General features: G+C 40.7%; 1 protein-coding gene across 1 annotated transcript in view; it reads left to right on the forward strand.

The window, feature by feature from the left end:
* Window positions 1–26,421, forward strand: part of CDK5RAP2 (CDK5 regulatory subunit associated protein 2) — a 255,327-nt gene that overhangs the window by 70,209 nt on the left and 158,697 nt on the right. Inside the window, exon 12 of the mRNA XM_006865676.1 lies at window positions 6,155–6,373. Within this exon, the coding sequence (XP_006865738.1) occupies window positions 6,155–6,373 (219 nt within the window). The remainder of the gene's footprint in view (window positions 1–6,154; window positions 6,374–26,421) is intronic.

A 26,421-nucleotide genomic window follows, 5' to 3' on the forward strand; every position in this document is an offset into this window, starting at 1 on the left:
TAAGCCTGCACCCCCGCCACCACAGTCCTCAGCCCCTTTCCATCTCCTGATCCCGAGTCCCCAGCCCCACCATCTCTTGACGTCATCTTCTCTGCCTCCATCTCAGGCCTCACTGCTTCTCTGGGTAGGATCCCACTCTCCGCTTTTCTCCATTGATGTTCCTAGGGTCCTCCGCTCTTAGACTGAAAAGTTAATCACTCCCCTCCTTGCTACAAAATGTCCACCTTTAGATTTCCAATCCTCACAATCAGTCCTGATAACAATTATTCACTATTGCATCACAAGAGACCCATTCTGTATTTCGTTTCATCAGCCCTTCCTGGACAGGCTGGATACTATTCACTGGAGACTCTACCTTCCTCCATGCCCTTTGGATCTAGGTTCCCTCTTGAAAGCTTGTAAGTCGGTCACTTCTTACCTTTGTATCCCTTCCTCCATTTTGGGTAGCCAATGTCCAAGTTGCCCATTCCTATGTACCCTTTGTGTGGAGGGGGTGGGAATAGTTCTTGCAGCAGGAATTTGTTTCCTTTTTTGAGCTGCTGCATTTATAGGTGTAGGTCATGTTTATCGAATTGTATCAGATGGAGCTTTTTTTCCTCTTCTTTCTTCTTTGGGTTGAGCTCTGTTTATCCAGTCATTGAAGCCAGGTCAAGTGGGTATCATCTGCAAGTGTGGGTGTTCTTGCATCTGTCCGGCCTCTTTTTATTGGCTGGCCGCCCCGCTCTCCACTCTAGACCTCTGTGGCTGTGTCATTGACTCTGAGCCCATGAGTCCCCAGGTGTTGCCTCACTACTGGCCGACCAGGTCTTCACCCAGGTTCACAGTAGTTTGCTGAACGATGTAGGGCTTAACTTGCCACTTCATTGATGTTCTTCGGTCACCCATTCTGGGTGACGTGCGTGGTTGTCAATCAAAGTGTATATTTCCCTTGCATCTTAGTCTTGGAAGAGAATTTGCACTGAGAGGATCCAACCACTTGCCTTGAGGTCTCCTGGGCAAGCAACTTGTATGTTCTTGTGGTAATAGTCGGACTGCCCTTGTTGTTTTGTATTTTTCCTGTAGGTCCTTCTTTCAAGAAGTATCTTATGGTTTTCTAGCTGCTTCTGGCTGGTCTGCTTGTCCTTTCAAGTGGAAAATTTCCCGTCTCTGAAGGTCTGGATGTGGTTCGGGCTTCCATCTATACTCCCATGTAATGCAGACGCTCCTCAGTAAACCTCCTTCACTAGATACATTGTAGCCCCATTTTAGGTATTCCAGTCAGTTATAGGCAGAAGATGAGCTTACAAGCTTTCCATGTTGATATTTCTGGTTATTCCTTTCTCTCCCCCTCCAGTGTCTGTTTCATAATATATTGCAAGGAAAACCATGATTCAAAAGACAGCCAAGCATCTTAACATTATTCCCCCTTTTCCCCCATTCCATCCATGTCACAGTCTCTGTATTCCAGAGCCCTGTTGTTCCAAAGCTGTGCCTACATCATTTTTTACCTCTGTCCCATTTAGCCCATTCATACCTGTCTAATTGTTCTCCCATCTGCTTTGTCCTTCGATTCCCCTCTCCTTACTTGTATATTGCCCCCCCCCACCCAATACCCAAATTATCCTGTGTCTATTCCCTGCCCTGTGCTCCACCTTCCCCTCCCACCCCTATCCCTACTCCTACATCCTAGCAACCAACTAAGAATCCACTTTAGTGGATTAGTATGGGTTGCCCTCTCTTCTTATCAGCTGGATGCTTCACTCTCCACTCTAGACCTCTGTGGCTATGACACTGACTCTGGGCCCAAGAGTCCCCAGATCTTGTCACACTGCTGGCCAACCAGGTCTTCACCTGGGTTCACAGAAGTCTACTGAACATTGTAGGGCTTAGCTCGCCACTTCATTGCTGTTTTTCCCTCACTTCCCCTTATCGGTGACGAGTGTGGTCACCAATCAGAGCGTGTATTCCCATTGAGTCTTAGTCTTGGTTAAAGGGAAATTCTTGGTGGGATTTGGGTGCTTGTTTAATTCTGTCATCAGTAGTCTCCATGCTGGATAACTCCTGTTTAGAAAACAGTGGACTAGAGTCAGCTTCCTTCATAATGACATTGATGCCAAGTATTACCACAGTTAGAAGGGTTGAGCTACTCTGCACCAGGTGTAGGCTGTACACGATATATGAACAACTCTATGGGGAGTCCTGGTGTGGCTCTGTAGTTTAATCACTAGATTGCTAATGTCACTCTGCAGAAACCCTCCACAGGGTCAATATGAGTCAGAACCAGCTTGATGGCACTTACCACCACCACCACCACCAACAGCCCTATGGGGAAAACGATGATCTCTGCCTGCCTTGCATCTGTGAAGTCTGTTAGACTCAGAGGGTCATTCAACTTATTCAATGCCACGCAGCTAGCAAGTGCCAGGGCCAGACTTTAACTGTAGTAATTGCTAGTAATAACACCTGCTCTTTATTGAACACATACTATTTACCAAGACCTGTATAATGTACGCTCCATGGATTATCTCAGCCTGCACAATTGTTGTATGAAGTAGAAACTGTTACTGTCTTGGTTTTATTGCTGAGGAAACCCAGGTTCAGAGAGATTCAAGTAATTAGCCTGGTGTCACAAAACTGACAGAGCTAGGATTTGATCCTAGAGCCACTGCCACTCCAGAGTCTGTGCCTGTCACCTCAACCTCCCTTCACTGGGAGTCTTCAGTCTTGCCTGCTGCTCAGGTGTCTGTTCCCTCCTCTCTATGAAGAGGAGCACAGGGCCAAGTTTAAGTGTTTCTGACCTGCATGAACTGCAAAGTCTCCTGATTAGACATCCTTGATCTTCCCTCTCTTTTTCTACTTTTAGTTGTGTTTTTAATGATTTTTTTTCAAACGTGCTTCTAATTCACATGTCTAGTGCCTGCCTAGTGCTAATAGCGCCATCAGTTGAGTAACTCCTCAGCTGTCTAAAGCTCACCGTTCTCTCTCCACCAATGTTGCCCTTGGTTATAAAGTAGGAGTTAGAACTTAAACCTAATTTAAGATTCTTTGGTTCCTAAGATTCATATCCCATGCCTTATCTTTTCAAAGTTTGGGTTCACAATAAGAATAATTGAAGTAATTTGGTTTAAATCATGGGGTGCTGGAAGCATAGATAAATCTCTGACTTTGGAATCTCAGACTTGCTTTCCTTCACTGTTTTGACAGTGGTTGATGAAACGGAGCTGAGATTACACTTGAGTTTTTTTGTGTTTTTTTTTCCCCTTGCTTTGGGAAATAAGTTTTCAAAGCTGAATTCTTAAGAAAATCATCTATATTTCCCATTGTGTGAGTTGACAACCAGAGGCATCAGACATGCTTGTAAGCGTTATGATAATATTACTTGTTATGTTTGGTTGCTGAAGGAGAGAAAAGTTTTATAAGTGTAACGTTGCCCAGGTTTAGTATGGTTGTTATTTGTTAATTGCCGGCATGTTGGTTCTGACTCATAGTGACCCTGTATAGGGTCTCTGAGGAGTGGTTAGCAGGCCAGTGCTTATCTACAATGTCACATCTGGACTCCATATTTAGTATAGATTGACTAATTTTTAACCTTCTTATAATTGAAAGATTTTAGGAATGATATTTGAGGTCCCTGGTTTGGTACTGTAGGATCAGCACTGGACTTCTAATCATGCTAACCACAAGGTTGGTGGTTCAAACCCCCCAGCTGCTCTTGGAAACCCTATACAGGGTCGCTATGAGTTGGAGCTGACTTTCCAGCATATGACCCCAACAGTGCACAATGTTGGCTAGGTTTCTTGTCTCACAGTGCATGGTTGGTTAGGAATTGTTGAAACTCTTCAGGTTCTACATGTCAAGTTGGCTGTTCGGAGAGCCCTTATTTAATCTCAATTGCCGCACATGGAGGAAGCCTGCTTATCCATTTTACAGGCTGCCAGGACACATACTCAAATCGAATTCCAAAGCTCATGTTTTTACCACTACTATGATTGTGTGTGTGAGTAAATGCATACAGCATGCTTCTATTGGCTGTTTCATTATGAGTATGATTGTTTCACAGACACTTGTCAGTACATGTGCTTTCACACAGTACAACCTTTTAAAGGAGCTCTGGTAGTGTAGTGGGTACGAGTCGGGCTGATAACCTCAAGGTCAGCAGTTCCATGGGAGAAAGCTGAGGCTTTCTGCTCCCTTAAAGATCTATAGCCTTGGAAACCCTATGCAGGGTTGCTATGAGTCGGAACCGACTCCACGGCACACTATCACCACCACCACCATCACCACAACCTTTTAGGGTTGTTGTATGATTGAACTAATTGCATCACAAGTAAAATAGCCAAAGTTTATAGGGTTGGTATTCAAGCCTGACATTGAAGCAATGACAAGCATTTCATTATTCATTATCTTGGTTTAGCTGCCCAAGTGCAGAGACAGAGATCTGAATTCAAATCCTAGGTGTGACTTTGTAAAGGTTATAGTATGGCCTGGTTGGTTACCTTCTTACCCATTAAACAATTATATTCAAAAAGAGTATTGTTCCTCCTCACTCCAAGGCTATAAAAGTAAAAATGCATGTCACAGGAAATAGATAAAATATTTAGAAGTTATAAAGAGGTTTATTAAAATCACCAGTGAACTTATGTGTAAAGAGATTTACTTTGATTGTTTTTCTTTCCTAAATTTTACTTAATTTTTTGTTGAGGATATACACAGCAAAACATACTCCAATTCAACAGTTTCTACATGTACACTTTAGGGACATTGTTGACATTCTTTGAGTTGTACAATGTTCTTCCCTCATTAACATAAGCTCACTGCCCACTAATGTTCCCATCTAATTTTTAGTGGTGGTGTTGTCAGTTTCAGCCCATATAGATAGTTCTTATAAAAGCTTTATCTTTTAGGCAGACCTTTTTCACTAGTTTAGCTAGACAGTTGTTTGATTTTAAGATAACTTCAGGGAATATTTTTGGATAAGCTTAAAAGATGATTTTAGGGCTGTAGTTTCAGGGATTCATCCACCCTCCATGGCTCCAGAAAAGTCTAGAGTCTATGAGAATTTGAAATTACGTTCTGCAGTTTTCCCCCCTTTAATCAGGATTCTTCTGTGGAATCTTTGATCAAAAGGGTCATGAGTGGTTTTTCTGGTCTCATGGCAAAGATGTCAGTTGTTCATGGAGGCAGTTAGCTAGCTATACATTCCACATTTTCCTCTTTCTCCTGACTCTCCTTATTCCTGTGATGCTGCAGTTAGTTAAACAGAGGGGATTGGAGACTGTTGCACCTTGGATGGCTGCTTGCAAGCTTTTCAAATTCAGGTACTACACAGTGAACTAGGAGGTAGAACAGAAGCACTAAACACGTTTATTAGGCCAAGTAACTGGGATGTCCCATGAAGCCATGATCAAGAAACTAAACCTCATGAAGTGTTTGTATATAAGCAGTCTCAGCAGCTACTTTTATTTAGTCATTGCTGTAAGTATATATATCAGACAACTTTTGCCAATTCATAAATATACGACTTATTGATAGTACAATAATTGGCTGTTTACCCTGCCTTTATTCAGTGTGTTTTTTCAGTTACGATGAATCCCCCTTTCCCCCTTTTTTTCACACTTCTGTAAGCATTAATATCTCTGTATACAAGGGTGAGTCAAAAAGTATTGCTACTATTATACCAATTCATGCATACATGGATTTATTCCAAAGAAAACACGTTTTAAGCATGTCTCTGCAATCAGTATATGACTGCAAATAAGTTTTCTCAGGAATAACACATGTCTTAGTATTGTTATTCCAAAAAAATATTATTAATATTCCAAAAAAAGAGATACTTTTTGTGCCATGGGGGAAAAAAAGATTTTGAGATCAGGACTAATATAAAATTTTAAACATCTTCCCAATGTGCTGAAGTTTTAGAACAAATTTATAGGGATGCTGCTCACACAAAGCAATGGTTTTTAGTTGGATCGGGTTTTTTAAGGAATGTGGGAAGATCTCAGAGATGACAGGAGAGAGACGAACAACAATTTCAATGAATGAAGGAGTTGTGACTGAAGTCCAGAAACTGGTGGAAGAAGACTGTTGAGTTAGAATTGAAAATGCAGCACAGGTTTTGGTTTGCATAAAGAGGTATGAAAATCAGCTCATCCCACCTCTCTCCCTTTATGTCTAGGGATCTGAAGCCTATGAGGCTGCCCTGTCAGAAAAGGAAGTCCTTTTGACTGAATTGCGTGCAGAAAACCTCACCAAGAGTACGGAGAACCATAGACTCTGTAGAAGCATTAAGAAAGTCACCCAGGAGCTGAACGACTTGCAGCAGGAGAGAGAGAGACTAGAAAAGGACCTGGAGGGAGCCCATCGGGAGAAGAGGGAAGACGATTACACCATCCTTGTGAGTACTCTTCTGAAATGGTGGGCAGTGCAGTGGGCTGGGCTGTCACAGGACAACAGTCACTGTAGAAAGGGTAGACTGTCCATATGTGAGTTAGAAAGAGGGAAAGTGCTCACTCGTCTTCTCATCAGCTAAAGACCAGTGTTAACCATTTGATGTTTCAGTCCTTTTATAAACATGAGCACGCTCTTTCTCTCACACACACACCATTAGCATCAAGCTGAAAATGCAGGTTTTTGTTTGGCATTGGCATTTTCTCTTTAGTATGTTTCCATGTCATGAAGGTTCTTCAAAAACATGGTGCCCCTCCCCACACCCCCCTACATATAATAGTTCATCACTTGGATGTGCTATAATGTACTTAACTAACTAGTCCTTTGTAGTAGGACATTTTGATCATCTGCCCACACCCCCCTTCTCTTTTTGCCTTATAATGAATGCTGCACCAAACATCATTTATCCACTGATTATATCCTCATTAGATACAATTATTGGGTCAAAGAGTGTGAATATTTTTAAGGCTACTTTATACATATCCTCAGATTGTTTTCAGAAAGATTGTACTGGGTTTCCCTATATGAGAATGATCCATTTTTAATACTGTATTTTACTCAGCCTTGGATTTTAGCATTTAAAAACCTTTTCTCTGAATTTCGAGGCAAAATATGTATGCATTACCTTTTAGAATCTCAATTATATTTAAACTTCCATAATCGGCAACTTTTAATTTTACCTTTCCTGAGAGTAGCGCCCAAAGTGACTGCCTGATGCAGTCGGAGAGGGTAGGGTCTGAGCCTGAATGATTGGTGACACGCAGGCTAATTGAAGTACCTGCACTGAGCCTGGGGGCAGGCAGAATCCCTAGCATGGAGAGCTGCCGAAGAATCCACAGGTAACAGTGGCTACACCTCTGCTGGCTGCTACTGCTGCTGCTAGACATGCCAGATCCATTGTTTGAAATCCAAATGTTAACACTGAGGACAGAATTCAAATACAAATTCTTTTGTATTTTAATAAAAATTTTAATGAACACTAAAAGTGCTATAATGTAAATTTTAGAAAAATAAGGAATTTCATTGCTTGAGCAAAGCAACTGTTTCTTAGCATTACTCTCTAGTCCGTGTGTAGCTGGGCTCCCTGTTTCATGAGAAGTTAAGTGGTGCTAGTAGTGTCTGATCACTTACATTGTCAAGTACATTTTCTGTGTTGTCGATGCTAGATCATGTTAAGCGATTCATAGTCTTTCATTGATTAGATCTCACATGCTTTACTTAACACATTTCCTCATTTGTTGGCCATTTTGGCTATTTAAAGAATGCCACAAAGAACATTGTTGGGAAGACAGTTTTCTTTCTTCTCTTTAAATCCCTAGGATAGATTCTGAGGCATGAGATTATTGGGGCAGATGGTGCAAATATTTGATACCGGTTAATCTTGCTGCCAAAATATTTATCTGAAGGGCTGGCTCAGTTTTATGCTGTCAGTGGCAACATTGCAGTGTGCTTGTTTGCTGCATGTTATGAAAAGACCTGCTTACCCAGATTTGTTCAGTGTTACTGAACACCAAATGGACCCGATTTAGGTGCTGATGACAGTGCAAGGCATGACTGCGGAAAGCTTTATTTTTCTAAGGGAGATGAAAATGGCAAAATACAACACAGTTTAAAATCTAGAGCTAATTATGGAGTTTAGAATCTCAGTGTAAAAGATCCTTGTGGTGTGGAGTAGTCAGGGAAACCGTCTAGGAGGAGGTGACATGAGTTGAATAAGAAGGAAAATATTTGAGTAGTGAGTCCTGGTGTGTCGCTGTAGCGTAATCACTAGACTACTAACCCCATGGTTGCAGGTTCAAACCCACCAGCCACTCCTTGGAAACCCTATATAGAGTCGCTGTGAGTCAGAACTCACTTGACAGCACTTACCAACAACCACAACACCATTGTGGGTGAGGTAAAGAAAAGACTGGCCAAAGAGTCTTCTAATAAGATTTGCTATTTTTGTAGTTAACTCTTCAGTTTTTACATCCTTCACTTTTGGGTATCAATTAAAAATTTTTTTAAATAGTTTATCTCCTTGTCATGAAAATGCAAACTCACTAAAATTTGAATGACAGGAAATAACTACATATATTTTTTACATTATAACTCAGTCAAGGTAATATCTGAAATGGCTACATAACGTATCAAGTGGATGAGCTGTAATTTATCTACGTCTCTCTGGTGTGGTGCTGCGGGCCAATGTGCTGGACTGCAGAGTTGGTTCAAACCTCAAGGTTGGTGGTTCAAGCTGACCACTCACTGCTCCTTGGAACCCTATACAGGGTTGCTGTGGATCGGAATCGACTCGACGGCACTTAACAACAACAAAATCCCTCCATTGTCATTGTTTATCAGTTCCTTAGTTCACTTACTCATGTAAACCCTGGTGCCTCCTAAAGAATTTTGTACTGCTCTTGTTAAGAACATGTAAACATCCTCACAAGGAAGGAAATACTTGGCATGGGATGGAAGGTGAGCATGAGTAAGCAGGAAGGACTGGGGTCAAGTGTGCTGTGAGTGGGATTTTCTTGAACGTGGCAGAAAGAGGTCACTACAGTGCTACCAGGGTCTGCTCTGTGTCTCTGAGAGTTGGCTTCCGTCTTTTGAGTTCACTTACTCTAGCTCCATCATTGGACCCTTCATTGCCTTTCACTGCATAAGACGAGAGAGGCTCTATTGACACGTCACCACTTCCCGAGTTTCTGTCAGAATGGTCCCAGGGTGAGGTACTGAGGATGCCAACTTGATCACATGCTTTGGCAGAAGTAGGCACCTTCTTCTAGAAGCATATGTTGGAAACGGATGAGAAGTTAAACTCCAAAAGGATGGTTTTATTACATGGACCGTCATAGACCGAAACAGTGTTCTGTAATTGTTTACCTCAGGTGAGCATACCTGTGATTCGGAGCTTCCTACTATCTCATCATGACTATGTTTCTGTATCGCGTCATATGTATGTTTCTGACAAGAGGATTTAGCCATGGTTTCCTTTTTTCTTTTTTTGCATGGGTATTGCATTAATGGTATATTTACCTAACATAGTTACAAGACTTGCCTGTGCCTCTCTTACGTGACTATTTTATAGCAGTGCTTGGGACAGTGATTATTTAGGGACTGCATATGATCAAATGACAAGTGTATGTATATGATCAAATGGGGCCCAGTATCCTCTGGGGAAACACAATGAGGTGACACTTTTACTTTATGTTGCTAGCATGAATGCAGAGGTACAGCATAGCCCACTAGCCCTGCATATCTGAGCAATTTGATTCCTTAGTCAGGCTCTTTAATTAGCAAGAGTGCCTCTCGCTCACCAACTAGTACTGCTGTTGCTTTTGGATTGAAACACACCAACAAAAACTAGCTCTTTTAGTGGTGTCTGTTTTGACCTTGGCAAAAGAAAGACATTCAGCAACATTGGACGTTTGTTTACTCTGTGCCAGTTCTATACTAGGCATGAGGGCAATTCTACAACAAAGGTACAAGCAGAGTACCATGGAGCCCAGAGGAAGGGGATGAACAGCAGCATCAGAGAAGGCTCTGGGGAGGTTAACTTTTGAACTGGTTCTGAAGTGTATTTAAAGGTTAAGATGAGCAAGGAGGTTAAGATGAACACAGGAAGGTGTTGGACAAAAGATGAAGGCACAAAGGTGAAAGAGAATGTCGTGTGCTTCAGGGGAAGAAGAATTTGGGTCTGTAGTGAAGGGGATTGTGTTTAGGGGCATGACAAGAGGTAACTTGGAGAATGGGCCTTGAATGCAGAGTTTGGAGGCTTGGACCTGACCTCCAGGCAGTGGGTCCCTTCTAGAGGGGGAGTTAAGCAGAGGATTGATGGGATTAGATTTGTAGCTTAGAAAGACCTGTCTGATGGACTGGCCTGGAAGACTGCAAGGAAGAAAATAAGAAAAGGCATTTTCCAGCAATGAAGAAATGGGCTGAGTTCAACCACATTCCCTAGACTCCCATTGACCTGGAGATGAGAGGGAGAAGAGGAAGGGCTGGTTGGTCCAAAGTGTGGTGAGACCTGAGGACACCTGAGCCCATGGACAAGGACATAACCACGGAGGGCTAGAGCTGAGAGTGAAGCATCCAGCTGATATGAAGTGAGGGGAGATGCACAAGAATGCTCAAACTTGCATATAGTACCCATTTGATCTGGCCTTGATGACTTGATGAACTCGACTAGAGGAAGATTGAAAAACAAACAAATAATTTTTGGTAAAGGAAAAGAGTGTAAATTGCTACACTTTGACGAACTTCACCTATACTTATGGAGGTAGTAGCTCAAAATACCAACTGAGAGGGAAGGAGTCTTCACATCAAGTATTAATCCTATCCCCTCTGTATATAGGGTAGATTGGGATAGGCAATTTAGACATTGGCTGTCTAAAATGAGGCGGCAATAAAGGCAAGAAGTGACTGGCTTACAAATTTTCAAGAGGGAGCTTAGTTTAAGAGTGTGTAGGGGAGGGTAGAGTTCCCACTGAATAGTTTTCATCTTGTCTAGACGGGTCTGGTGAAAAGAGATGAGGATAAGATTCTTATGATTCAATAGTGAGTAATTGTTATCTTAACTAATTGAGACTGTCACAACTGTAAAGGTATAAGTTTTATAACAAAAATGGAGTAGTTAATCTTACAGTCCAGAAACAGGACCCTAGGACCATCAAGGGAGAAGAGCACAAGCAGAAAGTGGGACCGTATCCAGACACCAGAGATGGAGGCAGAGGTGAGGACTCTAGACTCATGGAAAGAGAGTGACTGAGTGCTGGCGGTCAGGAGGCAGGTTTGCAGAATGTGCCCTCTGGTTGTTTAGATGATTTCATATTCCTGAGTGTTTCTGTGTACATCCCCCCCAAACAACAACAACAACAACAACAACAACAACAAACAACAAGAGGGAATGGAAGCAAATTCTGTTGAATGATGATGCACAGAGGAGATTGTAATCATTACAATGAAATGATGGTGTAAAACCGATATACTCCCATGTAAACTATCACTAAGCTCACTATATATAGAAAAAAAGAAAAGGCCTTTTCTTGACACCTGAGTAAGGCTCTGAGAGGTCAGGGATGTGGAGGGAAACAGAAGGAATCTGTTCCTCTTCAACAGGGATGTTGAGCTGTGACCCCGGAAGCTTCCCCCACCAGGACTCTTGAGTACTCAGCTTTTTGTCTTTGTCACACTTACTTGAACTTCACTGCTTTCCCCAGGTTGGAGTCAGAAAATATTGGTAAGATAACATATCCAAAACACAGGTTTTGTTCTCAGTCTTGAACATCCTCTTTGGTAATGAAAAATACTATTCAGAGTCGTAGAACTCAAGCAGGTATGAATCCTTAGCTGTACATTGTACTTCACAGTTTGTAAAGTGACCGCCTATCTTTTCATTGATGCCCATGACCCTGTGATTTTGACAGGGAGAGAATGTTATCCCTATTTTACAGATTGATGTGAGACTCAGAATCTCAATGACTCGACCCGTTTCATATATGTGTGACATGCAGCCAGGCCTATAGGCTCTTAATTTCGGCATTGCCTAAGATACTATGCTGTGGCTATGCCAACTACCAGTAATTATGTTAAAATATTGTGTTTGGTTTTGCAGTAAGGAAGATGTTACATTTTTAGCTTTTTAGCAAGCCCTTAGTAAATCAGATTAATCATTCTCCAGGACACCCAACTCAAGGCCTTCTGGTTAATTGAAACTTTAAAAATTGTAATTTATTTCTTTTTGTGTTTCAAAAACCATTTTCAGAGGTTTATAGTAGTTCATATAATTAAATGAGATTAAAAATAAAGGCGTTAGGGTCAAGAAAAAAAAAGAGTGACTTGTAAAATGGAACCACACACTGAGTATGTAGAAATGTATTTTGTGACATCCTCAGCAGTATTAAAGAGGGGACTTAAGATTCAGCTGGTAGCTCCTGGCAGCGAAAGTAAAAAGGGAAATTCAGTTACAAGGTCTCCTGTGTCTGTGAGATGAAAATGTTAAGATCAAAGGACAGTGTTTGCAGGCACTGAGGCCTGGGGGAAGCGTTTTCTCTGGTGGGTTTTTGTAAAGAGGACTCTCAGAGTCTTCAACAATGCTCCATTCAGTAAAAGCAATTTTGCACAGGCCAGATCAATGTTGTCAAAGTTAGTAAGCTTGTAAGTATTAAAGTTTTCAGTCCCTGGGACTGTATCTAGCTGTTTATTATTATTCCCTTTTTTTTTTTTTTGGACAAGAACTACAAAATCAGTTGGAAATTCTGCAGCCCTGTTTATAGATAAGCCTGGGTTTAAATACACCCGGACCGTGGTCCCCTGTCCAGCAGGACTGGTTTTTACTGCATTTCCTGAGTTCTGATGTTAAGCCAAGCAGTTCTCTTCTTGATGTGATCAAACCATCCTTTGCTCATGCCAAAAACATTTACTGCCAGTCTCATTGTGCTGGTTCTTAAGCATTTTGGAGGGAGACAGTCCCTTTGCTGGTAATGTAGGCTGGATCGAAGGCATATGAATTCACTGTGTCTGAATGTGCATGAACATTGAAAAGTTTGGCCATGAGAGTCCGTTTGTCATCTTTGTTTGAATTGCCTGTGATTATAATAGCCTAGTGCCAGTTGACTCAGCGTGTGTTGTGATTTGAAGTTTGTTCGTTTGTTTATGCAACAGACATTTATTGAGTACTTGGTATGGTGCAGCCTGTGTTCAGCTGTGGGGAATGGGAGCTTTGTGAGTCTTATTTATAATAAAGTAAAAAAATGAGGGTCATAGGTAGATCACCTACGCTATATTATACCTCCTTGCCTCAGAGGGACCCATATCCTGTCAAATAAATTCAAGAGGCCTTTACAACAACTAAGAGTCCTGTTTGCACAGTGGTGAAACACCCAGCTGCTGACTCACATGTCAGCAGTTCAAGCCCACCAGCCACTCCATGGGAGAAGGATGTGACAATCTGCTTAGGTAATGATTACAGTCTCAGAAACCTTAGGAGGAAGTGCATTTTGCTCTATGGAGTTCCTATGAGTCAGAAGTGACTTGATGGTAACAGATGTGTAATAACTAATGAAATTAAACAAAATTATATCAAACCAAAAAATCAAATATTCTTAAGTCGGTGTCCTAAGTGTGACATTGAAAATATTGTAACTTCTGTGGGTCCTGAAATCTCTAGTGGTCACATCCCTGATACATTGTTTGGATCCAGTGACCTAAAGCCCTCCTTTTCGTGCCTGTAAAGTAGGTATGTGTTTATGTTTGGTGAGGTATGATGGTAGGAGAGAAAACTTTATTTTAGGTTTGGTTTTTTCTGTTCCAGGTGCTCTATATTTTACTTGGTGTGGGTTGGAAGAGAGGCAAGTTGTAGTCTTTTTCTTCTCCTTTATAAACAACATTTATTAGACATAGGCTTAGCTGGTATTCCCCAGATTTTCTCATAATGCTCTTGTCTGTTACAGGACCTGTCATCTGCTACCCTGACAAGGGTGTGCTTCGGTACCTGGATACTCACCTCTGTGAAGATACAGTCCTGGCTAAAGCCCAAAAATCTAATTAAAGTTGTACCTGTCACCCAGTTGGCTAATCCCTTGTGCTTTGACAGAGCAGGTTTAATTTCAAGGTAGTTCAGCCAGAACCCCTACGGTTCTCACATGTGCTGGCTGATGGATAGCTCCGAATGAGATTGTGACAGCATTCAGAACATCTCTTGGTGATCCGTAATCAAAACATGGCATGTGCAGGTAGAATCTACAGGCTGCTTGCTTAGGGATAAGACCACAGACCCGAGGCATTGTTGTTTTTTTTTCCTGATTGAGGGATCAAACTTCCTTTTGTTTTTGAGGTGTAAAAATTTTGAGTTGGTATCCTTGTCAAGTAATAAATATCATATGCTGGAAGAAGTTCTGTCTTTGCAAGTTCCAGTTTGTTTTAGGAAAGGTTGAATGCAGAGACTTGGGAGTCAAACTGCTTTTAAATCCTGGCTCCACCGTTTACTAGTTGTTGGATTGAAAACAGCATTATCAGAAAAGTGGGAGTTAGTTGTAAGGGTTATATGAAATAGAGTATAAAATTTAGTGTAATACCTGGCACATCATAACTGATGCATTGTTTGAAATGATGCTGGCCACGGTACTGATGATGATGATGATTCTGGTGGTGGTGGCTACGACTACAGTACTGTGACTTTGGGCACTCAAAGCTTTGTAATTTTAGTAGGCATCTGGAATAGTGGAAAGCAGTGCTGAGCTTGGATTAGAATTTCATATTTGCCAGATCATTTAGTTAGCTTTTGTAAACTAATGATTACCTCCCCTCCCCCCCCCACTGCCCTATGGAGTTGATTATATATCTATGTTAGAATTAAATAAATGAGTGATACACTCCAATGCAAGGGAAAATGCCTACTCTAGTATTTCCTGACACACAGAGTGTATTAGATTTCTTTTCTTCCTTTGGCTTTCCTCCTTTTAATTGTGTAGCAGGTGCTGGCTCAGGACTTCAAATGACAGACCCAGTACCTGATAGAATCTAATGGACACTGTTGACTAATAAATGTAGTCTGCCCTTTTACTAGTCAAGTCAACAAAGCTGTACATTTCTTTCTTGATTAACTCTCACTTCTCCTCTGAAGAAAGTGCATGTCTTTTCCTTTTCAGCTGATCGATCCCTCTAGGAAGGAAATTAGAACCTCTTTAGAGGGAGAGACTGGAGTATCTGATTTGTGGAGAAGGCTACTGTTACTGTTGTTTTCAAATGCTTTGCCCATCAGCTTTCACGTGGAATTGCTATAGTCCTTACAGGAGACAAAGAGGGCCTTCTCTGGTTCTTATTATAATTTTTATCCTAGGCTCTGTCCTGGGCACTGGGAGTATAGGACTCAATCAAAACAGACACAGTCTCTGAAGGAATCTAGTGGGGAAATATAATGGAAACCAAGACGTGGAGCTATTAAGCATGGGCAGTGCTGCAAGCGGTGATAAGAGGATAGAAGGGAAGGGAAGCTTCAGAGAGAAGGTAGATTTGAGCTGAGATTGGAAGGATATGTAGGTTTACTTGGGTGCCCGGAGAGGGAAATGCATTTCTGGCAGAGGGATGGCTTCTGCAAAGGCTTGGGGGCACACTGGTAAATAATGAATGAGACTGGAGGCTGGAGGCGAGGGCAGGCATCTTCCTGTGGCATCATTCAGGTGGGGAAACAGGTTTAGAGAGTTGTGGTGCCTTGCCTTGTGCCCTACAGATGTTAATGAGACTCCTCTGGTGCCTTGAGCCCTGCACAGTGTGAACCCCAGTTCCTTTGTCAACTCATCCTAGCTTTCTAGTGAAGGTGGCATTGACCCCCTTGCTCAAAACGTCTGCTTTCATAGTGGGTACCATACAGGTCCGTTTGTTCTCGATGGCAAGGACGCTCTTCTATGGGCAAAGACTTTCTTCCAGTGGTTTCCACTTTTTCCTTTTCTTTTTAAGCGTCGGAATCTTTTGTTCAGATGGACTCTTAGGGAGAAAAAACATGTAAAAGTGGAGTTTCCCAGGGTGAAATGAGGTTGAGTGCCTGGCCCCTTCCACCTTCCTCTGTCTTACTAGGACTGTAGCTCCCAGAAACAATGAGGCTCCACTGAACATGAGTTGAACACCACTGTCTCAGCCTAATTCTGGAAATTCTCCTTTCATCACTGAGTTCCTATAGCTCATTAAGATTTTGGAGAAGTGTTCTTTGTATATTTTAAGGTAAGCACTGAGCAAGTTGACAAGCTTTCTCAGAGTGAAACCTGATAAGGTGAAAATTTGATGGATGAGAACCTTCTCATTTTCCATCTGGTCAAAGATAAAAACAAACTTGTTGGCTGGAGAAGGAAATGTGAGGGCTTGGGTTTTCATTTCTAATGTGATTCTAAGATTTTCAGGATGTTTTATTTTTCAAGTGATGCACTATAAAATTAACCCCCAAACCAAAAAATAGAACATTTCCCAATCTGCTCTGAGAGAAGAGAATCCTGGGTATGCAAAGGCAGTTCTCAGCTCAGTGTTGGACCAGCGTGCACCTGTGAATCTTAAAAGAAAATTGTCCATTAGTGTGGGAAATTAAGGCCACTCAGTTGATATAAAAAATACTGCATATTTTAAATCCGTATGGTGGTTTGGTGAGGATAGAGGTTTTCAAACTTTTAATTTTTACCCCCTACGTTGTGTCAGAAGCAAATAGGGTAACACATAAGGGAGCTCTGTGGAGTCCTATTTTGGTGCTATAGGATAAGCACTGGACTGCTAACCACAAGGTCAGCAGTTCAAACCAACCAGCTGTTCCTCAGAAACCCTCTACAGGGTTTCTGTGAGTTGGAATTTACTCAGTGGCTCTTAACAGCAACAACAAAGGATTTTTTCTGAACAAGTATGTCATGAACGCAGGTATGCATGTGACTTGGTGGGTGTGAGCTCAGATACCCGAAGACCAATTAGGAACCTGTTGCAGTTGACCAGATGAGAGTTTAAATTCTGGAGAAGGTAATGGCCATGGGAATGGCAGGAGAGGAGGGGGCTCTTTATGGAGGAGGAACACTTTTCTCTTCTTCCCCAATACTCAGCTTTTACTTCTCCTCCTTTCTAATACCTCCTCAGTGGAGGAGAAGTTAATATATTATCTGATTAATCTTAGTCCAGGATGTTCTTTAGACCACCCTTGCTAATGGGTGGGACTATACCTTAAAGGCAAGAACACAAGTTCCAGATTCTTTAGCGTTTTTGCTTCAGACCTAGGATGACCTGGTCCTTACTGGGCAGGCTGACTTCCTCACTAGTGTTACTTTTCCACTTGGTGTTTCTCAAGTTAGAGAACTCAGGTTCTCCCTTGGGGCCTGCCTATGTCTCTCTCTAATCTCTAATAGTATGTTTCTCTTTCTGCTTGTAGGTATGCTTGAGTTGTTGGTCTGGGATTAAGGGTTGTAACTGGGGCAGTCAGAGAATGAGACCTCACCCTTAAAAACGAAATTTAATCAGAAAGTCTTGCTTTGGATATGGGGTTGCAACATTACCATTCTGCCTTTGTTTTTTCTTTTTATGTACAACTCCTTTGAGACATCTGTGTAGGTGGTAGGAGTGGTTGGCAAGGTAGGGTTTGGGCACTCTTAACCAATGTGAAAGCACCAGAACCTCTGTCTTAATGGCTCATGTGTCACGATTTGAGGATGTGCTGTACACTGAGGTTGTAACCTGTTGGATGACAAAGTGTACGTGGAGTGAGGAGGACCTTGTGGAGTAGAGAATGATGGCTGGTGGATGGTGATGCCGTGGCCAGATAAACTTGGGAATAGGAAACATCTGGGCATATGCGTATGGAGAGAGTGAGGGCAGACCATATCATTTCCTGGGCCTCTACTGTGCTCCAGTTTCTGTACTGAAGACTTGTCCTGTAGTTGTTCATTTAACTCTTCAAGGACCTGAGAAGTATGTATTATTATCACCATTTACTAGAAAATAACCACTCACACAGACTTAGGTTACCTGACTATGGTAGTTAGCTAGTTAGCTGTAGAACCAGGTTTCAGGGCTAAGTTTACCTATCTTCCTACCCGAGGAATATTGAAGGAGGTTTGAGGAAACCACCCAAGATTATCAATTTTCAGTCCTGATTGTTTTATGCAGGTGAGACATGCCGTTTCCATGCCTCCTCAAAACATATATTCTGACACTCTGGTGCCAAGCGCATGAACCTGTTTGGTTCTCTAGGTGTTGCCATGGCAGCTGTTCCTTCTCAAGGCCATCTCAGTATCCTGCAGTCAGTAGTCCTTTCAATTTCAGCCTTCGCTGACTGTTCATCAGATGAGCTCTAAGGACCTTGGGTTTTGCTCCATTCTCTAGCAGAAGGGTCGCAGTCCCAGGCTGGATATTCCATATCAAACTACAGTCCTTTGTAAAACTATATATGAATTCAGGGTACTGGAATTACCGACCAGTAGAGGCCTTCATAGAGTGGTTTTATACTTTTCTTTGGTTTTAGCATAATGCAGTTGAATGGAAAGAGCACACAGCTGTATGTTTGAATGTCAGCACGTGTTGTGTATACCTTTGGAAAATCACAGTTATTAGCATTAGAGGTGTATTATCTAAAATAGGATTTGGTTATGCTTTACATATAGCTTGTTGTTATTGTTGTTAAGTGCTGTCCAGTCAGTTATGACTCATAACAACCGTGTATAGGGTTTCTAAGGAACACTGGTGAGTTTGAACCATAGACCTTATGGTTCAAACCCACCTTGCAGTCTAGTACCTATTTTACAGCACCATACCAGTTGGTGCATGCTCAGTAAATGGTAGGTTCTGTTACTGATGATTGTAATGGAGGTGGTTCCTATTCTTTGGTGTCTTGCTATTCCTTGAGACTTTGATGATACTGTGGGACCTTTACCTACAAAAATTGCATACATGCCCAGGAGGCTTATTCATTGAACCTTTAATTTTTTGAGGTATAACAAAACTTCCATCTACTTCACGGAACTTTCTAACAGGTTATTGTCATGTTGTTATCGCTAATGGGTTGTGGATCCACATGGGAGAAATGTGATACAACATTAGTAATCTTTATCACTAAAAACAGGCAACTGAATAAAAAATTTAAAGACAAATAAAAAGGAGAATAAAATAATTGATTGCTAAGCATATACACCAGAACTTGAATCAGCCATCAAACTATGGACCCGTGTCTCTGGTAGGCATGTTTATAAAAGCAGGGACTGAATCTGGAAAATGACTGTAAGTAAAAGAGTGTGCACACTTTTTATTTACATAAACATTTTAAAATTAAAAACAGGACTTTGAACTGGCTCATTCTGGTTTGACCCCCTGCTGAAAGTTACATTTTTAACCAAGATATACTGAATTGTTGTTGTTAGGTGCCATTGAGTTGGTTCCAACTCACAGCGACCTCATGTACAACAGAATGAAACGCTGCCTGGCCTGGTGTCATCCACACAGTTGGTATGCTTGAGCCCATTGCTGCTGCCATGGTGTCAGTCCATCTCGTTCACATCTACTAAATGAGAAATGACATTTTATCTATATCCGCAGGTGATTGCACACTGAAGAAATCATCTGGTTATTGTGTTAAACTGTAGATTCTGATTCAGTGTCTGTAGGGTTCATTCACGTTATGGGATGTTTTGTGGATTCATCCTTATTCTTAACATTGCAGAGGTGTCTATTATTGTGTGTATGTACCATAGTTTGTTTATCTAGTCATCTGTTGATGGGCAGGCACTTAGGTTATTTCCATGTTTTTACTGTTGTGAATAATGCCGTGATGTCTGATACCTTCTTAGAGATGGCTGGAAGGCTAAGGGATTGTCAGCTGGAACATCTGTACATGTAGCTTCTCCAGCATCATAGTGTCAGGGTGTTCAGACTTCTTACATGGTGAGTTAGTGCTTCCAGAGTGTTGCAAGAGACAGGCGTTGGAAGCTGCCAGTTTACTAAGGCCTGGGCCCAGAAACTGGTGCAGGATCACTTCCGCCACACTCTATTGGTCACATCAGTCACAGAGCCACCCAGATTAAAGAAGAGGGGATACAGAGTCTCCTTTTTAATGGGAGAAATAGAAAAGAATTTATCACTGTCTTTAATCTGCCACAAGTGCCTTCTATGTGCCATGAATCATTTTGGGTGCTGGAGATGCAGAAATAAACATAGACAAAAATTCCTACACTGATGAAGCTTTCTACTGGTGGGGGAAGAATAAAGAAAAACAACAATGACGACGACAACTGATAAATTATATACTGTATTAGAAGGCTCACCTCCACTTGTCTGTCAATTTGCCATACTGTGGTGGCTTGTGTGTTGCTGTGATGCTGAAGTTATGCCACTAGTATTTTAAATACCAATAGGGTCACCCATGATGCACAGGTTTCAAAGGAGCTTCCACACAAGACAGACTAAGAAGAAGGAGAAGTGGATCACTTCTGAATGATTAACCGTGGAAAACCTTATGAATCACAGTGGTGTACTATCTGATAATAGTGCTGGAAGATGATCCCCTCTGGTTGGAAGGCACTGAAAAAATGACTGAGGAACAACTGCTGCCTCAAAGGAGAGTTGACCTTAGTGACCTGAATGGAACAAAGCTTTCAGGACCTTCATTTGCTGATGTGGTACAAATCTAAGTGAGAAACAGCTATAAGCATCCATTAATTATCAGAATTTGAATGTACAAAGTGTGAATCTAGGAAAATTGGAAGGTGTAAGAAATGAAATGGAATGCATAAAGATATCCTAGGCATTAGTGAACTGATATGAATAGGTATTGGCCATTTTGAATTGGACAGTCTTATGGTTTACTTTGCCAGGGATGACAAATTGAAGAGGATGGTGTCACATTCATCGTCAAAAAGAGTATTGCAAGATATATCTTGAAGTAAAGTGGGTTCTGTGATAGGAAAATATCCGTATACCTATGAGGAAGGCCAGTTAATACCAGTATGATTCAAATTTATGAACCAACCACTAAAGCCAGAGATGGTGAAATTGAAGAATTCTATCAGCTTCTTCAGTCTGAAATTGATCAAACGTGCAGCAACCAAAATGCATTGATAATTACAGATGATTAGAATGTGAAAGTTGGAAACAGAGAGGAAGGATTTGTATTTGGAAAATATGGCTTTAATGATAGAAATACCTTTTTTCAACAACATAGGAGTTGTGGATCTCACCAGATGGAATATACAGCAATCAAATTGAATACATCTGTGGGAAGACACAATGAAAAAAGTTCAGCATCATTAGCCAAAGCAAGGCCAGGTGCTGACTGGAACAGACAATCAATTGCTCATGTGCAAGGTCAGGCGGAAGCTGAAGAAAATTAAAGAAAGCCCAGGAGAGCCAACATATGAACTTGTACATATCCCACTTGAATTTAGAGACCATTTCAAGAACAGATAGGATGTATTAGACACTAATGATAGAAAACCAGAAGAACTGTGGGATGAAATCAAGTGCATCATACAAAAAGAAAGCAAAAGGTCATTGAAAAGACAAGAAAGAAAGAAAAGACCAAATGGATTTCAGAAGAGACTGAAACTTGCTCTTGAACTTGTAGTAGCTGGAAAAAATGAAGAAGTAAAAGAGCTGAACAGAAAATTTCAAAGGGAGCTTGAGAAGACAAAGTCAAATATTAAAATGAAATGTGCAAAGACTTGGAGTTAGAAAACCAAAAGGGGAGAATTACACACAGCCTTTCTCAAGCTGAAAGATCTGAAGAAAAATTTCAAGCCAAGAGTTGCAATATTGAGGGGTTGTATGATTGGTGGTTCAAACTCACCAGCTGTTCCTCAGAAACTTGATACAGGGTCACTATGAGTGGGAGCTGACTCTACGGCACTTAACAACAGCAACAACAACAACAGCAGTGGACCTCTTTAAAGTGTTCAAAAGCAAAGTTGTCAATTTGAGGACTGAGGTACACCAGACCCAAACTAAGGTATTGTCCAAAGCTTCATATGCCCATGGAAGTTGAATTAGAAGAATTGATGCATTTGAGATATGCTCTGGGGGAAGAATATTAAAAGTGCTGTGGACTGCTAGAAGAACAAACACATCTATGTTGGGAGAAGTACAGCCAGCATGCTCCTTAGAAGCCAAGATGGCCAGACTTTGTCTTTCACACTTAGGACATATCAGGAGTGACCCGGTCCCTGAAGAAAGACATCATGCTTGGTAGAGTGGAGGGTCAGCGAAAAAGGGAAGGACACCCAATGAGGTAGATGGGCACAACTGCTGCAGCAATGATTTAAGTCTAACAATGATTGTGAGAATGGCTCAGGATTGGGCAGTGTTTTGTTCTATTGTGCATAAAGTCGTTATGAGTCGGAATCGACTTGACAGAACCTAACAACAGCAACAAATGGACAAAATATTGAATAATGATGTTGTTGTTAAGTGCTGTCGGGACAGTTCTGACCCATAGAGACCCTGTATAGGGTTTCCAAGGAGTGACGGTGAGCTTGAACTGCTGACCTTGTGATTCAAACGACTTTGCAGTCTGGCACATTAACCCACAGCGCCAAACCAGGAGTCCATTGAATGATGTAGAAAGCATCAGAAGAAGATGGAAGGAATACACAGAGTCACTGTACCAAAAAGAATTGATCAATGTGCAGACATTTCAAGAAATAGCATATGATCAAGAACCGATGGTACTGAAGGAAGAAGTTCAAGCTGCGCTGAAGACATTGGCGAAGAACAAGACTCCAGAAATTGACAGAATACAAATTGAGAATTTTCAACAAACCGATGCGACACTAGAGATGCTCATTCTCTATGTCAACGCATTTGAAAGACAACTACTTGGCCAGCTGTTTGGAAGAAATCCATATTGTGCCCATTCCAGAGGAGTGATCCAATGAAATACAGACATAATCAAATAATATCATTAATATCACATGCAAGTAAAATTTTTCTGAAGATAATTTAAAAAAAATGGTTGCAGCAGTAGAATGACAGGGAGCTGCCAGAAATTCAAGCTGGATTCAGGAGAGGATATAGAACCAGGGATTCTGATGTCAGATGGATCTTGGCTGAAAGCAGAGGATCCCAGAAAGATGTTTACTTGTGCTTTATAGACTATACAAAGGCATTCTATTTTGTGGATCATAGCAAACTATGGGTCACACTATGAAGAGTGGATATTCCAGAACATTTAATTATGCTCATGAGGAACCTGTACATAGACCAAGAGGCAGTCGTTCAAACAGAACAAGGAGAAACAATGGGTTAAAATCAGTAAAGATGTGCGCCAGGATTGTGTCCTTTCACTATACTTATTCAGCTTACATGCTGAGTAAATTATTTGAAAAGCTGGATTATATGAAGAAGAATTTGGCAACAGAATTGGAGGAAAACTCATTAGCAACTGGTGATATGCTGATGACATAACCTTGCTTGCTGGAATCAAAGAGGCTTGAAATACTGATGAAGATAAAAGATTACAGCCTTCAATATGGATTGTACCTCAGTGTAAAGAAAGCAGAAATCCTCACAACTTGACCAGTAAAAATAACATGGTAAATGGAGAAAAGACTTAAGTCAAATATTTTATTTTGCTTGGTTTCACAATCAACACTTTTGGAAGCAGTAGTCAAGAAATCAAAAGACATATTGCGTCAGGCAAATCTGCTGTAAAAGACTTCTTTAAAATCTAAAATAAGTTAGGTTTAGCACTAAGATGCTCCTGATGCAAATCATATCATTTTCAACCACCTCATATGCATGTGAAAGTTGGACAATGAATAAGGAAAATTGGAGAAGAATCCATGTATTTGAATTTTGGTGTTGGAGAAGAATGTTGAAAGTACCGCGGACTGCCAAAATAGCAAATCTCTGTTGTAAGAAGACAGCCAGAACACTCTTTAGAAGCCAGGATAGTGAGACTTCCTCTCTCATACTTTGAACATGTTATTAGGAGGGACCAGTCCCTGGAGAAGGACATCCTGTTTCGTAAAGTTGAGGATCAGCAAAAAGAGGAAGACCCTCAAGAAGATGAATTGACAAAGTGGCAGCAGCATCATTAAACTCAAATATAACAATTGTGGGAACAGTGTAAGACCATGCTATATTTTGCTCTGTTGTGCATAGGATTGCTATGAGTAGGATACTGAAAAAACAGCACGTGGAAAAATAATACAAGGTGTATGGAGAGTGAGGTTGTATTGGGGGAGTCAGAACTGTCCAGGCCTAGAGAGCAGCAAACAATAAGGGCTTGAGCCAGAATATGCATTGTATGTAAGAGCAACAGCAAAGATTCCAGGATTGCCAGAGCAGAAGTGAGAAGAAGAGAACTCAGCCAGGTAGCAGGGATCCAAGTGATACAGGCTTTGTCAGCTTTCTTAGGTCATGACAACCCAATGGGTTAATACAAAGTTCCTAGCAAGGTGCCTGGAACAGTAGTTGGTTGGCACTGACACACAGAGACCTTCCTTATCAATAGAGCCCAGATCTGGGACCTCCTAAGTTCTCTTTACTTTATCCCACTCCTCAGCCGTCGTCACTTCTGGCAGAGGTATATGTACTCATTCAGCAAAAGACTGCCAGGAAGACATGAAAATAATGAAGTACCTTTGAAAAGTGACTCCTCATAGTATCCTTCTTCCTAAATAACATTGGTGACATTGATAGACTTCGCCCTGGTGGTTTTTCTGATGAAGGGAGGAAATTAGTTTATATGTGTATATCTGTGTATGTTTGTGTACAGTGTGTAATGATTCTTTTCATTAGAACTGTCCTTGAAAATATTTTCTTTTATGGCCAACAAAGACAGTTTACACAAGGGAAAATCCAAACAGTAGTCAAACATGGTTGGCAATTATAGAAATGCAAATTCAAACACTTGTGATGAACCATTTTATTACCAATTAAAGTAGCAAACATTTAAGAAAATACCAATGCTGATGAGAATGTGCTGAAACAAAATGTATGCTTTGGTGGTAGTATTTTAAATTGACACACTCTTGGAAGAGAGTGTGTATGTCTGTAGACTGAATCCTTAAAAAAACGAACAAACTGTGTATCATTTAACTTAGTAATGTCACTCTTATTTAGCCCAAGGAAAGAAATGAAAAGTTAGAAAAGTTAGACAGACGAGAACTTAAAAGTTTTATGCACAGAGCTGTTCTTTGCTGTGTTATCTGTAAGAACAAATGAATGGAGAAGTGGGTTAAGTGAATTATGATATACTTATTAAAACAGATAAATTTGAAGACTGTGTGGTACATTTCACTAAGTGCTTCCAAGAGACTCTGTCTTTGTGCTGAGAAGATTAGTATAACCAAGTAGGAATATCTGTTGGAGCAGCTGTACTTTCTGATCTCTGTACTTTCTGTTTATAATGACTGTTTTTTTTTTTAACTTTATATTCCTTAGCACTTATTTTTATTTTGTAATTGTTCTTTTTCTGTCATCATTATTTAAATGTTCGGCTATAGTATAATGAAAGAAGTGAAATTCAGTGGGAAGAAGGCCAAGCCACAGTTAAAGTTGTATAACAATTATGGCTGCAGATGGACGAGGACTGAAATGAACATCTTCAAATTGAAAATGGTTTAATTTGTTGGCATGACTGTATTGTAGGAGAATATTTTTATTCTTTAATTTTAGAATTCTGTTAAAGTTTCCCATGTATTATTTGTATAATAAAAAAATTCTTCTTTTCCCCTTTAGAATTGATTTTCTTTTTACTGACATTTACAATTCATGATAGTTTCTTGGTCCAGTTGTTTTGGATTAAAGGTTTAAGGCAATTTCATTGTCTGTTTGCCCAAGAAAAAAATTAACATTTGACTTTTGAAGTTTTTTTCTTTTTATTTGAGTTTAGCGTATATGCGGTATGAAATAATTTTAAAATAGAGAAAAAAAATCATTAAAACAAGATTTCCATAATAATGTGTTTCTTCCTGGTTGTTTATCAGTATCCTTTAAAATATCTACTTATTATAGAAATTTACAAATATTCCCAAAAGGAAAAATAAAATTCATTGAACCCCTATGTACTTGTCACTCAGCTTCTGCCAGCCTTGTTTCATCTACCTGACGTTCTCCATTTCACAGTGAATTATTTTAAACAGATCTCAGACATATAGTTTTACCATTATTTCAGTATTAATGTCCTTTTCTGGTTCAGGATCCAATTCAGAATCCACCTCAGAGTTAATTGTCATGTCTCCTTAGTCTTATCTACTTTGGAGCAGTTGTTTGCTCACTCTTTCATGACCTGGACTCTTTAGGAAGAATTCTGGTCAGTTATTTTGTGAAATGTCCCTTGGTTTTAGTTTGTCTGACATTCCTCTCATGATTACATTGAGGATATACATTTTTGTTACATATATAGCACAGAAAGTGCATCAGATTTGGAGGCACGTGATGTTAATATGTATTATTACCTGTGATGTTAATGTTGGCCACTTGGTTAAGGAAGTGCCTACTGAACTCTCCACTACAAAAGTTACCGTCTTTCTTTTGTAACTAGCAAGTCTTCTGTGGGAAAGT

Source organism: Chrysochloris asiatica, unplaced genomic scaffold (genome assembly GCF_000296735.1).
Source record: "Chrysochloris asiatica unplaced genomic scaffold, ChrAsi1.0 scaffold00081, whole genome shotgun sequence".
In the NCBI taxonomy this organism is placed as follows: domain Eukaryota; kingdom Metazoa; phylum Chordata; class Mammalia; order Afrosoricida; family Chrysochloridae; genus Chrysochloris; species Chrysochloris asiatica.